Source organism: Thunnus albacares, chromosome 5, assembly GCF_914725855.1.
Source record: "Thunnus albacares chromosome 5, fThuAlb1.1, whole genome shotgun sequence".
NCBI classification, from domain to species: Eukaryota; Metazoa; Chordata; class Actinopteri; order Scombriformes; family Scombridae; genus Thunnus; species Thunnus albacares.
Genome location: NC_058110.1, coordinates 16,504,072 through 16,519,924, shown reverse-complemented (window position 1 = coordinate 16,519,924; position 15,853 = coordinate 16,504,072). Strand labels below are relative to the sequence as shown.

At 38.3% G+C, this 15,853-nt stretch overlaps 3 protein-coding genes across 3 annotated transcripts; 1 reads left to right on the top strand and 2 right to left on the bottom strand.

Moving 5' to 3' along the window:
• Positions 1-556: 556 nt before the first annotated feature.
• On the bottom strand, positions 557-3,434 carry LOC122982512 (pepsin A-like). The gene is made up of 9 exons (XM_044351854.1): positions 3,354-3,434; positions 2,951-3,092; positions 2,628-2,745; positions 1,875-1,993; positions 1,576-1,772; positions 1,361-1,477; positions 1,105-1,249; positions 807-905; positions 557-695 (listed from the first exon to the last, which is right to left on the bottom strand). Exons 1-9 carry the CDS (start codon positions 3,410-3,412, stop codon positions 558-560), a joined length of 1,134 nt encoding a protein of 377 aa, XP_044207789.1. The 5' UTR covers positions 3,413-3,434; the 3' UTR covers position 557.
• A 3,248-nt stretch (positions 3,435-6,682) lies between these two features.
• Positions 6,683-9,266, bottom strand: prok1 (prokineticin 1). Its single transcript, XM_044352586.1, has 3 exons — positions 8,460-9,266; positions 7,437-7,562; positions 6,683-7,040 (listed from the first exon to the last, which is right to left on the bottom strand). Exons 1-3 carry the CDS (start codon positions 8,640-8,642, stop codon positions 6,921-6,923), a joined length of 429 nt encoding a protein of 142 aa, XP_044208521.1. The 5' UTR covers positions 8,643-9,266; the 3' UTR covers positions 6,683-6,920.
• A 1,770-nt stretch (positions 9,267-11,036) lies between these two features.
• Positions 11,037-15,838, top strand: lamtor5 (late endosomal/lysosomal adaptor, MAPK and MTOR activator 5). Its single transcript, XM_044350340.1, has 4 exons — positions 11,037-11,178; positions 11,268-11,329; positions 14,165-14,282; positions 15,327-15,838. The coding sequence occupies exons 1-4, from the start codon at positions 11,144-11,146 to the stop codon at positions 15,385-15,387; spliced, it is 276 nt and encodes a 91-aa protein (XP_044206275.1). The 5' UTR covers positions 11,037-11,143; the 3' UTR covers positions 15,388-15,838.
• The last annotated feature ends 15 nt before the right edge of the window (positions 15,839-15,853 follow it).

The window sequence follows — 15,853 nt, the reverse complement described above, 5'->3', positions numbered from 1 at the left end:
TCTCTCAGTTTAAGACCTTTCAACCAGCCAGTCCTATTCGCAGGTTGAGATAGCAGCAGCAGAGTTGTCAGATCATGTCATCTTTTGTTATAACAGTGTTTGTCCTTATCAGCTGCTTCTCTATTACAGCCTCAGAGGTCCTCTGCTATTCTAAGAGTCGCTCGATAACCTATTCTTGGTCTGTTCACAAAAAAGCTGGTGGTGATCCCTTTTGTATCCTCTGTAAAGGGTCAAGTTTCTCTTAAGAGTGAATGAATGAACAGTGATTCTTATTCCTGTGACATTTCAGTGCAACACTGTAACACTAAACTTAAGATGTTTCTAAAGATTTTTAGTGATATATAATCTTGGCTGTAGTCACCACAGTCAGACTGACACATGCAGAAAAAAGTACACAAAATGCTTTTAGTTGCTATGATCTTTTTTTTAATGCAAAGGCAGTTGAAGCATGTTCAGATGTACATTTTCTCCCATTTGCACAATTTTTCAGTTATCAATCAGACAAGCACCTACAGGAAATACACATTTATAGATTATCCATCAGGTGTTTCATTTGATTACACAGCCTGAGCCAGACCAATTCTCTGGGCCTGGGTATCGAAGATGGAGTAGTACTGCCTGATGAAGACATCTCCCAGGATCCAGAGCTGCTGATTGCCCTCTCCGCCAAAGCCAGTTCTGCAACCATAGTAGCTCTGTGGAGAGACAAGAGAAAGTAGATTTATTTTCCCACCAAATCTTCATGATGTATGTTTAAAATATACAGATAATGTTCTGTTGCAGTGGGTTGCAGGGGTCAAACTGACCTGAGAGACGTAGGCAGATGCAGGGATGGTGAAGGCGTGTCCGTTCAGAGTGAAGGTGACCTCGGGCATGCTCTGGATGTTCTGGCAGTTCACTGTAGCCTGTGAGAAGAACATCACACACAGACGGTGTAGCAGCATGTATTTATTGGTATTTTACAGGTTTCCAGCTAAAGTAAGTAACCAAGTCCTACTTAATTGTTTTTATTTGAGACAAATTGACGTCAGAGCTTTAAAGTTCTGTTTACTCTGGGCATGGAAAACGGGGAAAATCTACGTCAGATGCTTTGGCATGACTTACATCTCCATTCTGGGTGGTTGAAGCTCCAACCCAGGCATTCATGTTGTAGATGTCTCTGGATGGGCCAACGATCAGGGAGGTGCCAGTGTCAATGATGGCCTGGCAGCCACCAGAGCAAGCCACAGTCTGTCCATTGATGGTAACACTGTGAGGAGGAGTAGCAGAAGGTGAATTACAGTCAAGCCAGGAGGCTTTGTGCAACTTATGTTTGTGGTTTGTGTGTTATTTTGCTTATTTCGGATGCATTTTTCAGTACCTGTCCATTTGGATCTGCCAGTAGGTAGCAGAGGTCAGAGGGATCCAGGTGATTTGTCCAGTGTAGTGGCTGCTGTCAATACCGCCGAAGACCACCTCACTGCCCTGCTGACTGTTGCTAAGAGAGAGAAAACAAACAAATGTCACATGTAAAAAGAAGTCATGGAAAACGACACACACACTCACACCCAGCAGATTTCTATCCTGTTTCTGTACCTGCTCAGGTAGACGGAGAACAGAGGCTGGGAAACCAGTCCCTGGCTGACCATGTTGTCAAAGACAGGCACAACGTTGTCGGAGGCAATGGACTGGAAGGCCAGTCCCAGGATACCATCAGCCTTCATGTAAGCCATGAAGGGAGCCTCTGACTGGCTAATTCCGAACACCTGGTTGTTCACAGAGATGCCACCCACCTGGAAACACAAGACAGCTGTCAGTCACAGCTCAATAGACCATGGAGACATGCTTGTTTGAAGAAACAGACTATGCATGTCGTTCCAGAGAGTTTTGGTTACCTCAACAATGTCACTGGCCAGACGACCGGTCATACTGCCAGTACCGTACTGGATGGACAGAGGCTGGTCGCCCCACTTGAAGGTGGAGGACTGCTGAGGGTTGAATTTCTTGTGGTTCTCTGTAGAGGAACAACATCTCTTTCACGTGTGCATTTTACGACTATGTCAAGAAACTTGGACCCCCCTCATGGAGTAACTGCACTTAATGTTGTCCCACCACTAGATGTAATAAACTGTTATAGGCTGTAAGTATTTAGATAAATAAAAAGTTGTAATACCACCAAGTAAAGGTCCTGCAATCAAATTACATAACAATTTTAGCTAAGCATAAGTACAGAATCATTAGCAGTAAAATGTACTTTAGTATCAAAGGTAAGTTTACTCATTGTGCAGAATGGCCCCATGTCAGTATTATTTTATCACTGATGCATTAATATGTAAGAAACACTTAAATGTTGTAGCTGGTCAAAGTGGAGTTACTATTACTTTGTATACAGTTGGGTAGTTTAATCAATAAAAAGATATGCATTTTATTTAATCTGTGCTTTATATTTCACAAGATAATGTTTTAGTTAAATTATAACTGTCAGATAAATGTAGTGAAGTAAAAAGAAGAATGAAGTAGCGTGAAAAGGAAATACTCAATTAAACTTCAAGTTTGTATACAGTACTTGAGTGAATATAGTGAATTAGTTTCCACCACAGTGTAAATTACAATCCAAATGTTGGAAGCAATATTTCAGTGCTACTCACGGCAGGCCTGGCTGGAGCAGTAGACTGAGGGGACCCACAGGTTAGAGGAGCCAGTGTCAAAGATGACCTTGAAGGACTGAGGAGGGGTGCCGATGGAGACCACACCATAGTAGGACAGCTAGAGGGAAGCAACACAGAGACAGGTTAAATCTGACTGAAATATAACAAAAAATATGTGGATCTATTTTGTGTTGTGAGTGAATATAAGTGTCTTTACATCATAAAATCAACTACCTGCTGTTTGTTTCATTATGTGATATACAGGTATATGTATGTCCTTCAGAATAATAATTATTAACCAAGTCTCTCTGATCTGGACTTACGTCAGCATCATTGGTCATTGGCTCAGTACCATCCTGGTAAAACTTGGACATTGGGTGGTAAGGATACTGCTTCCTGTAGTCCTCCCACAATCCTCTCTCCTGCAGTTCCTCCCTGGCAGTCTTGCCCTTGATCAGGGGCAGCCTGCACACAGCAATGAGAATAGCAAATCAGCAAAATGCAAACATTCAGCATTTTACAGCTAGAAAAATCAGAAAGTAACCTTCTTTCAGCTTTTTTTTGCAAGTTTAAAAGGTGTAATAGCACAATGCAATGTGCAACGAGATGGCCTTTTTCCCTCAGGAAGACCAAATGGAGAGATTGTCTTTCAACTATTCAGTCTATTCAGGATAAAAATGTCAAAGAAAAGGCCGGTTGCTTTCCAAGCAGCCAGGCCAGACTTACTTATGGAAGCACTCGGAGAAAGCCACGAGGGCTGAGAGAACGACAAGCCACTTCATCATGTTAGTTACTTGACTGTTGGACTCGATGAGTGAAGTTCCAGTGGCAGGATCCAGCCCTTATATACGAAATATCAAGGTCGTCTCTCCAAAATGCCCTTCCACATATCTTGATATCATGCATCAGCTTTAGATAGGAAAAATGCGATAAGGTGATAAAGTGCCTCTTATCTAAGAGCAAATATTCAATTAAACAATTGAACAATGAAAACTTTTGCAGAATTATCAAACTCTTTTGTAGCAACAACATGGATCCAGATGCAAATTATAAAGTGGAACCAATATTTTATTAGTTGTTTTTACAGTATATTGTGAAAGTAATTACAATTTAGAAAATTATGCTTGACACTGTGTAGAAATCATTCTTTGAAAGATTTGTGTAAGATTTACTGTCTCTACTGTATTTGTGTTTTACTGTTTCTACTGTTTAAAAGAAAATCCTTCATGCAAACAGGTGTAACATGGGCTAATATATAGTATATAATACAGTGCTGCTTGAAAATTTGTGAACACTCTAGCATTTGCTCTATTTCTGCATAAATATGACCTAAAATGTGATAAGATTTCCATGCAAGTCCTAAAACTAGATAAAAACACTTCAATTAAATAAATGAGACAAAAACCTTACACTTGTTTGTTTATTTATTGAGAAAAATGATCCAATGTTACATATTTGTGTGCAGCAAAGTATGTGAACCTCTAGGATTATCAATTCATTTGAAGGGGAAATTAGAGGCGGAAGTTTCAATCAATTGGATGACAATCAAGTGTGAGTCAGGGAGGCCCTGCCTTATTTAAAGAAGAGAAATCTGACTCCTCACTATCAAAGTCTGAGCTTTACAACACAGGTTTGTGGAAGTGTGACATGGCTCAAACAAAGGAGATTTCTGAGGACCTTAGAAGAAGAGTTATTGATGCTCACCAAGCTGGAAACGGTTACAAAACCATTTTTCAAAGAGTTTGGACTCCACCAGACGACTGTCAGGCAGATCGTGTACAAATTGAAGACATTCAACACCATTGTTACCTTCCCCAGGAGTGGTTGAACAACAAAGATCACACCAAGAGCAGGCGTGTAATAGTCTAGGAGGCCACAACAGACCCCAGGGTAACATCTAGGAAACTAAAGGTCTCTCTTGCAGTGGTTACAGTCAATATTAATGAGTCCACCATCAGGAGAAGGTGTGCATGGCAGAATTGCAAGGAGAAACCCACTGCTCTCCAAAAAGAACAATGCTGCCGTCTTCAGTTTGCTCAAGACCACATGGATAAGCCAGAAAGTGATTGGAAAAATGTTCTGTGGATGGATGAGACCAAAATCAAACTTTTCGGCTTGAATGAGAAGCAATATGTTTGGTGATGAGCAAACACTGCATTCTAGCATAAGAACCTTAATCCATCTGTGAAACATGGTGGTGGTAGTATCATGGTTTGGGCTGCTTTGCTGCCTCTGAACCAGGACAGCTTGGAATCATTGAAGGAGCTATGAGTTCTGAGTTGTACCAGTAAATTCTATAGGAAAATGTAAAGGTATCCGTCTGTGAACTGAAGCTCAACAGAAAGTGGGTCATGCAGTGAGACAACAACACTAAACATACAAGTCGTTCTACCAAAGACTGGTTAAAGTAGAAGAAATGTAATGTTTTGGAATGGCCGAGTCAAAGTCCTAACCTTAATCCTATAGAAATGCTGTGGAAGGTCCTGAAGCATGTAATTCATGCAAAGAAGCCCACAACATCCCTGAGTTGAGACTGTTCTGTAAGGAGGAATGGGCTAAAATTCCTCCAAGCCGATGTGCAGGGCTGATAAACAGTTACTGGAAATGTTTGGTTGAAGTTATTGCTGCAAAAGGGGGTCACACCAGTTACCGAAAGCAAGGGTTCACAAACTTTTGCCTCACACAAATATGTAAAATTGGATACATTTCTTCAATAAATAAATGATTAAGTTTAATGTTTTTGTCTCATTTGTTTAACTGGGTTCCCTTCATCTAGTTTTAGGACTGATAATGTTTTTGGTCATATTCATGCAGAAATAGAGAAAATTCACAAACTTTCAAGCAGCACTGTATATGTGATATATTTTCCTTAGCTCAAAAAGTCGTTTAAAGCAACTGACCTTTATTATCTGATTATTCATTTAAATACTTATCTGGAGATTTGATGTCCATATTTTTTGTTTGACATTGATATGGAAATGTTCCACAGGTTTTCCAAGGTGTGAACTGAGATTACTCAGGGCCAGGTCATCTGATAACGATATAATACACAAAATAAAGACAGGGAAATGGCTTATTTTTGGATTTTTTTGTTGTTTGTCAACTTCTTTAACTTCTTTTGTAATAATACAGATACTTTTAAGTAATGCTAATACTTCTAGTAATAATAATAATAATAATAATAATAATAATAATAATAATATATGATTTATAGCAAAGTGAACTGAGGATTCACTAAGGATTCCTTTACTTTTTATTTGTGTAAGGAACATTTTTATCATATCAGTTTGAGCAGCTTGGTTTTTGCTTACTGTTAAACAGAAGGCAAAGGATTCAATATCTTACACAAAGACACTAAAGCAGCCTCTTATCATAACTGCCTTGTTTTCACTTAAAAATGACATCTATAACATGATAAAAAAATATGTATAATCTGCAATGGTAGCAGAAAATGTCTGTGAAGCTAAGTCACAAAGATTCTTTGTTTTCTTTCAAACCATCTTGTGCACAGAAATATGATGTCACATTGCTGACTTATTCATTTTATTATAAAATATATAGCTGTTTTAGCTTGTTATGCTCCAGTGAAAAGTCTCTTTAAAAAAGCCAAAACGATAAAAACATCTAAAATCTGTTGGAAATGTTCTTGTGGATTTGCCCTTTGTGTGACATCTGCAGTAATCAGATGTTTGGCAAGAGTCAGATGCCTTCAGTCTTCAGTTCACTTATTTTGCAAAGTCATGAATTTGCACAAAAAGCAAAAAGGCAGTGAAACTCTGATTATGACCTTCAGTTTATCAGACTGATTAAAACCACTTGATACCTCCATCCCATAATATGTTTAATCAAACAACATTAACTGAACATGGGGGGAAAACAACCTTCACTTCACACGCATCCAATGACAATGTTGTTATACTTTTATTGGCAACAATATATAATAATACATTTATCTTGATAAATTAACATAAAACGAGCATGAAAACAAAACAGCAAATGTTTTAATGGTTCACAAATAGCTTCCCGAGGAACATTGTTTTTATCAAGTAAAAAGTGTCTGATGCCTACTGTGGCTCTGGATAGTAGGTTACACTGTGTTAGCATTTCTTTTTCTGTCCCTGTTGTGTGCATTTATAGAATCAAAACTATGTATTATAGTGCATACGGTACACAAATGAAGAATACAGTCAGTGAAGAGGAAATATGTGTTTCATCATCCACAACCTGTTCAAGTCTTCACTGTGAAATGTTGTTTCTGCTGTGCTCTTCTTCATTTGAATGTCTGGGCATCCATTAAAAGTCCATGTATTTGAAGTCATCAGTACATCTGTACTTGCTATCAGCATACCTGGTGCACACCAAGTGGGGCAGACATGGGCAGGTGTGATGTTGTCTTTTCCCTGGGTAGGGCATCTGGAAGAGGGAAAGGAAGGGAGGGAGGGATAATCTGACATTTTAAATCCTTTATTGACACGGCTGACAAGTGGAGCCGCAGGTTTTAAAAAGCTGCTGTTTAAAAGTCTGAATTCAGAGATGAACGTGGTGTTAGCAGAACTGATTTTGCCATCTCTAAACGATCCAGAGAGATGTATGGCTCTGATTGCCAAGCTCACAGTGAAGAAGATCAATAGCCTCTGCAGTTATCAGCAGCTTTTCAAAGGTTTCTGCCAACCTGCCAGCACTTGATATAATCTTAATTTCCGCTAAACAAGTGTGGGCCAGAGAGAAAAAAGTGTATGTGTGTGTGTGTGTGTGTGTGTGTCGGAGAGTGTGATGCAAGAAGATAAGTGACATCACATTTCTGCCCACCTTGTGGCTAAAGGGGTGGCATTCATCCCCTTCCGCACCTCTTGGGACACACATCCTCAGACCCCTCAGCCATAGACTGACGGCACAGCACAGACCCAAACCACACTGCACATCTCTCTCACAGGCCTGGAGGGAAGATAGAGAGACGAGGTGAGAGAGACACAGAAAGTAAATAATAAAAGAAGCAGACACACATGCAGTGAGGGGAGAGTCAAAGGAGAGTGCTTTTGATGCCATTGCATTGTTTTTATTTTTATTTATGCTAATAGGGATACCCTTTTATGTCCAAATCTATTTCACATTACTTATTGTATTAGAGATGGCCTCTTATGTTTGTGCAGTGAACACCATTTTATCCATTGCCTGTCATCTTCCTAATTCATTTACAAATGAATATCAGTCAGAGGACTGGTATAATTTCCTCTCTTTTTTCCAGTGGACTTGAAGCGGATGAGGATGTGGTCTCCAATCAGTCATGTGTAATCAAATTTTACAAAATTAGCCAGAAAAGCGTGTGGTCTTTGCATATGTATAGTTTTTGTATATTCATATATACTTTGGAAATGAGGAAATCTGACCAAAAATCAAAACTCAAGGGATAGTAGCAATGAAACTGCATATTGAAGTTTGAGCATTCTTTCCATTGCATACACAGAAGCAGCGTTCAAACAATTAGACAATTAATTAATCAATCAGTTGATCAAAAGAAAATTAATTGCCAACAATTTTAAATTATAATAATATTTACTTGTTGAAGTCATTTTTCAAGCAAAACCAGCAAACATTTGTTGGAACTGGCTAAGAAATCTGAGGGTTTTCTGCTTTTCCCTCCTGTTTTATATTGTTGTAATATTGTTTAATATCTTTGGGTTTTCAAAAAAAGCCATTTCAAGATGTCACCTTGTGCTCAGAGAACTTGTGATGAGCATTTTTACAGAATTTTACATGTTACAGAATAATTCAAATGATTTGATAATGAACATAATCTAAAATCTGATGAAATAACAGAAACCTCTCTCTCACCCCTGTGATGACGGCTCCTCTGGACCAGCTCAGAGACACCAGGAGAAAGGACAGCAGCACCACCCTGAAGCCCATGACAGCAACAGGAGAACTGGACTCTCTCAACACCCTCAACACTGGACAGCAGCTGTTATCGGTCCCTCTGCTACCTTGCACTGGATCCCCGGCGTTCCAGACGGTCATGAAGGTTCCCAGAACTCCTCAGAGGGGGGAGTCACACACTCTCCCTCTCTTTATCCACCTCCAACCCCCACCCAGTGCTCTCCACGCCTGTCTCCTCAGAATCTTCGTCATCTTATTCATCCAGATGACGGCTGATGGAGGCTCACATTAGTCCCCTCTACTTGTAGATCTTTGCCTCTTGTAGGGTTTAACCATACATCTGCTCTAATGCAGCTGCTAACAGAGTTTTCATGACCCGAGTGATTCAAACTAAGAGAGCAAATGGAAAACTGCTCAACGGCTGATGACATTCATATAAACTAAAAATGAATCTGACACCTCTTCATGAGAAAAAGGCCACAGGTGCCAAGACATCCTGAGTTATTGTTCTGTCTGAGGCAGCCAGGAAAAGACAAATTAACATCAAAGCCATATAATGAGTTTACTGATATTAGCATAGGCTGACTCATGGGCTGGGCTTTATGTTTAGAATTTATGAGCTGGAAAGTTATATTCCTTATTTTAATGTGGGATGTGTGTGCCATGATGTGATGTACTGTTTATCCACACTGAGAGAAAAAGGTCTATACGTTTAAAAACTAATCTGGTTTGTCACATAACCTACTCCATAATCTATGTGAGGTATATGATCTTAAGGTGTCAAATATGAGTTTTGACTGTAAAATGTTAATCCTGTTCAGTGTCAGATGTGGACTTTTTGAGTGAAGGAATAACTTGGTTCACAAATTTTGTCCCTTTAATTATTCCTGGTTCATTTGAGAACAAATTAACCATAATGCTAAAATTGTGAACAAATTTAATTTGGAGAAATTCCTTCCATACCTCACTGATATTGCTTATTAAACTATGCCACCAGAGTATAAATATTGAGTCTTATTTGTACTAAATTATATAAATAATTGCAGTACCCCTGAATTATATTGCCTATTATACAGTATATGTCAGGATGATGATACAGTGCACTATGAGTCAGACCTCTATTTTGAATTCAGCTCATTTGCAGATTTACTGTGGTTGTAAAGTGGCCATATGCTGCAAATGATGGGATCTAGTGTTAATACCAACTGACCTTGGAACAAGATTGAAGATTCCTTGCATGTGTGTGTGATGAGGGAATAAAGATATCACATGTAAGTGGATATTGTAAATGATTCTGCATGCATAAACTTGTATGTGTGTTTGCCTACGTGCATGCTTGGACAGTGATGGGCAGCAGGTTGTCAGCGGAAGCGGCCGGGCTCTGATTTAAGCCTTACAAAGAGAAATATGAGTGAGAGAAGAGCAGAGGTAAAGATAGAAGAATCAGAGGGGAGGAGGGGGAGTGTACCCCATGGGTTAGTCAGCAGGACATTACCCTGCTGCTGTGCAGGTGATGGATTCCTCCAATGCGTCGGCCACATAATTACATTCACCCGTTTCTGCCCTGTCAGCAGGAGCACTGAAGCTTCCCCGTCTTGGGACTGGCAGCAGAAATCATGCAGGGAGGTGAGCCCAGGCAGTGGCCTCCAGCTAACTTTTAAAGAAAACAGATTAACAAATTACACCAACAAAGTGCTGCAGAAAAACAAGGTACCTGGCTTGTACTCATAATATTAATACAATATTTCATGCTCAATAAAGGACAGTATTTGGACGTTTGTTATCTTTAACTTGTTTGTATGTTGATACATGTTTAAAGTGTTAATCATGCTGCCATTGTGAATAATGTCTGTACCACCCTGTTATGATTGATCAGATGTTAACTGGGATGGTGGAGATGATTTTATTTTCTAGAAATGATATTCAATTGTCAGCGATATGAGTGTTGAACAAGGACTTCATGTGTCTCCAGACTGTTTTATGACTGAGGAGCATGTGACACTGGAGCTGTTTTAGGCAACCTCAGCTCATCTGATTGTGCAATCTTTGAGAACAGAGTAGGAACTGGGTTATCAATAAAGATTATACAAATAGGAGGAAAAAATAACTCCAGTAATCTCATTTTATATTTATGCAACCCTTTAATATCCAAATCAATTTCTCAATGGGGCTGGGTTGAAGAACATGACATATGAATGATGAAATGTGAGAGTTGCAGGGTTTCATTATGTAACTGATCCAGTTTTGGGAATGATTTCAGTGAATGAGGACCTAGCCATGTCGAAAGAGCCAGGAATAATAATTACATCTACAGTATATTAAGCTAATACATCAAATGCAGAAAGCAGAGTATGAAATCTCTGTCAGACACATAAACACTAGGCCATCCAGTTAGCAATATATGCCTATAGCTTTAAAAAAAAATTGATATAAACTTTAAGAAGAACATTTATCTATCATGTGCACAACTTACATGAATAGTGTGATAGTTTTTTGTAATCGCTTTTCATGCCATTTGGTCCTCACAGGGACTCTTAGTGCACGTGACGGTCAGCTGACTCCACCCGGAAGCTCTGAGAAAGCAGACAACCACAACAACAAACCTTCAAACTTGAATTTTACAGTTATTGGGATAGTTAATCATGGAGTCGACCCTAGAGCAGCATCTTGATGATACGTAAGTTAATAATAGGTCGTGTTTCAGTTTGTATTTTAAATGTTTGGACGTTAAAAAACGAGTTTTCGCTCTTTGTCTGTTTGTGGCAGAATGAAGAATCCAGCAGTTGTCGGAGTGCTTTGTACGGATCAACAAGGACACAACCTGGGCTGTAAGAAAACACTGAGTTACTTGTTCTGTCTGAGGTTTAAAGGAAGATGCTTTTCAAATGTATTCACATCAAACTTGCTTTTTTAATTTCTTTTTTTTTCTACCGAGGGCAGAGTAAAAGTATCTGTCAGAAAAATTACTTTTAAAAACACCCCAAACCCAAGTACTAATGCTTCTATATATACATGAATAACTGAATAATATAATCGACTAGCTGATTATTCTTCCACTGTTGATTTATGCAACCATAAGTAAGTTTCTCAACTGTTTAAACACTCTTAAGTCACAAAACATTAAAGGACAGGTTCACGGGTTTTCAAGTCTGTCTTAAAACAATAATCAGAGCCCAAATGAACATTGAAACATGTTTTTCTTGCTGTAATCATTCCTGCTGTTCATATTGACCATTAGAAGATCTCTTCATAATGCACTTGCAATGTAAGTGCAAAAATGTGTTTAAAAGTGTATCTGAAGTTAATATGAAGCTTCATCCATCTAAATGAGTCAAATCAAGTAGATATCTCTCAACGTTACAGTCTTTTTAGTGCCAAAGTCCCTCTTTTTGTTACTTTACTTCCACCACGGCTCAACAGGGAAACACTGTCTGAGAAAACACAAAGAGGGAATTTGATGCTAAAAAGACTGTAAATGTGGCAGATATCCACTTGATATGACTAACTCAGACTGATGAAACCTCATGTAAGCTTCAGATAAACTTTAAATGCGTTTTTGCCCAAAATGACTGTGTAGACACACTGTGGATTTTGGCCTCCATCACTTACATTGAGAGCACATTTGAAGGAGATCTTTTAACAGCCAGTATGAACAGGAGGAATGATTACAGCAAGGAAAACCTCTTTCAGTGTTCATTTGGGTTCCTGACTGTTTTTTCAAGACACTTGAAAAACAGTGAAACTAATCACCACATCAGTTTATACTGAGCAGCAATTTGTCCTGTGAAAGGTTTTCACTCACTCAAACATTTAACTTGTGTCGAAAGCAAATAATCTAATCAAAAAGTGCATCACTGCCACCAAAATGAAATGTCCCTTTATAATTGTTTAAATCAAGACAGCCAAACATCAAATGAACTGTGTCAGTTTGACAGAAGACATTAAAATTGTTTCCTTAGGTCATTTCTCATTGAGACTTACATACAGTGACCCAATAATAAAGTCAAATCTTCTCAACTGAATACAAACACTAGTTTCAACAGTTCATTCACAAGTTTCTCAACTGTCAGTGATCATTTTTCTGGTATGTCCCCTATTCACATGAAGCAATTTCTATATAATGTAAAACAGAAAATACAAAAAATGGAAATACAGTAACACAAATATCTCAATACAACAAATACATGTACAATAGGTAATATTTGAAAATTAACAACAAAATGTAAATTCTCTTCAACACTTAATGGCATTCCAACCTCTCCTCTGTATCTGATCACAGCATTTTTAAAATCTCATATTTGCCCCTATAATACACAAGAACATCTTTGGCATGGTGCAGCCCTCTTCTTCATGTCTCTGCTGTGACGTCTTCACAGACATCGTCTGTCTTTTCCTCAGTGTCCTCCTCTCCCTCTGACAAAACACATCACATACAGTTTACTTTTATATATTTTTACTCTGTATGAGAGGTCTGTTGTCCATCTGTGATGTAACTGTGGCACCAAGATGAAACTCGCCCTCTGTGTGCAAAGTTTAGAATTAAAAGTATTTGAGAAATGATAGCTGATGAGTTGCACCAGAAAGCTACATTTGGTAACATGTGATACGCTGCATGAAAATTGAAAGTATAATATTCTACAATTTAGTTTAATATACTGTTTGTGAACATGTCTGGGAGTAACACAGTTCAACAGAAAACTACTCAATGCATCACTGGGTTGAAAATACTTACACATTTGAATTCTGTGTTAAAAGCTACAACAAATGCATATACTTTAGAATTTCACAGTGTCTTGACTGAGAAAACTGTATGTAAACTATTGTCAGCTCCATTCAAATCACCCTAAACCTCCAAAATAAGTAAAAATGCTTCAAATGGAAGATGCATGTTTTTGAATTTGTGTAACGCAAACAACTTGCCACCCATCTTATTGGGTCAACTTCTGTCAGTCTGATGTTAATCATATTCACAAAGTTAATAATTACATGTTACTGGGAATTACTCATGGAGAAATAGCGCTAAATAGCACGGTCAAGCAAAATGTTCAGTAATCTTGCTGATAAATAAATAACAAAGTAAGGTCAAGTAATGTCTCACTGCCTGCTGTGCAGTACTGAATACTACCAAATACATTTATTTTACTTATCTTGTATCATTTTAGGACTTTTAATTATCTCTCCTGAAGGATCTGATCACATTTAAAATGAGGAAAAACACAAGACACTAAAACTGAGACTGCACCCAAAGTGCACTGAAGCTCTAACTACCAATAACACAACAGAGATGCATTTGGTCACATACTGTAAACCAAAGTACTGCATACATAGAAATACAACACTGAACATTTCACAGGCTGCTCATCCAAAACAGGGGTCAGCAGGCAGCTCTGACACTGATGTCCTGGTCAAATATGGATTGTTAGAGATTTGAGAGAGATGATTAACAAGCTTGTTAAGTAACACTCTTTCTGGAAAAATATTACTAAAAGTAGTGATGAGATTTTACATTTGCTCGTTGGAAATTATTTTTTAATATGAAATGCAAGGCTGTCATAATATAATTCATTATGTGAAAAGGTAAAAAAGATGTTGATTTGACTGAAATGCTTCAGTGTTTCATCATTACTGTACAGTGATACTCTTTAATATCTGACCTCCACCAGGCCGCGGTTCCCTGTCTGATGAACATGGCGGTGTTGTTTCTGTTTTGGCCAAACAAGCCGCAGCTCTCACCAGAGACCCAACAGACTCTCCGACTGTGTGTCTGGAGTCTGACTCCGGGTGAGCACTAACGCAAACCTTTTGTCTTTTTTGCTTGACTGCCTTGTCTCCATCTCTGTGAATTTAAGAGGTTTGTGTGTAGTGGTTTTGATTAATTCGTGGGGAGATCAATAAATCTAGGAAAAACTGTTGAAAGAGCTCGAGTGTCAAAGATTGAACATTCATTATGTGAACCTCTTGTGTTCCAAGTCTTGGCAAAGGAGTTTATTTTCATTTGCATGGCTGTGCTGCCACCTTCTGGAAAGTGCAGAATATTATCTGGAGCATCGGTATCAGATATTAGAAATAAGTCATAATGAGCTGTTAGACCTGACAGAGATTGTATACATACTATAGATGCCTCTGCCATGTCACTGCGACATGTTGGTAGCTTTATGGGTACAGCAGGATTACAGTGTGTGTCAACATGGTGTAAATCAATGACATGATGACTCAGACAGATATTACATTACAAAACAAAATATAACTGTAAATGTATGTAGACCATCAATCCTCAGCTCGTGAGGCGACTCCTCAGTTCTCTTTATTAGTGATGAAAAGCTTTTAGAAATACATCAATAAGAAGCCAAATTATTGTCATTGTGGATTTGAACAAAATCAGAGTTTAAAGCTGAATATCAAATGTCATGTGCAGATATTTCTTGTCTTTAAATTGCACATTTATGCAAAAAAAAACAAAAAAACAACCAATCAACAAAACATAGACTGAACAGCATTTGCACTTTGGGAAAATATAACCGATGATGATGATGATGATGATGATGATGATGATGAAGGAGACTCTGAAAATAGATGTTATAGTTGTTACATCATGAATAATAGCAAATGCTTGTTCTGGGAATTTGATCAGAGTGTCATGTTGATCAGTCATATAATAACTAGACATTCATGGTACATAATATGAATGACAAGTTATGATGTGATTTATCAGATAAAACAATGCGTTTTTTCAAACGTTGTCAACCCGACCGATCTCGCTCACTTGTCTGTACAATTATTGTTCATCAGGTGAATGTTTGACTCTTCATTGTGTTTGTTTTGCAGAAACATCCTGGTGAGGAGTCATGGCACCATCACAGTAGCTGTTCACAAGATCGCATCTTAAAGACTCACCCGGGAATGTTTATTGTAAAAAAGAAAAAAAAGTACATGTAAACACACCAACGTATGATCACATAAACATGATGTATTTAGACAAAGGTCTTCAGGTCAAAGAGTAAGATGAGTCTCTAGTCTAGTATATTCAGCTCCCATATTTATACCAGACTGCTTGCTAATTTTCTAATACATCAAGTGTGATTTCTTGCTTTTTTTAAATTAATATACATCAATTTGTCAGTAACGCTATTTTATTGATGTCGTGTACAGAAAAGGCCCTGTATCATGTGGTTTACAGTAATGTTGATGGTGTGTGTGTGTGTGTGTGTGTGTGTGAGAGAGAGAGGGAGAGATTGTGTGTGTGTGTGTGTGTGTGTGTGACTTTTTGTTGACATCCATATCCTTTAATCCAAGCCACTCATTCACAGGATAACAACCCTTAATAAACTTTAACTTGACTCCGTGTTGCCCTC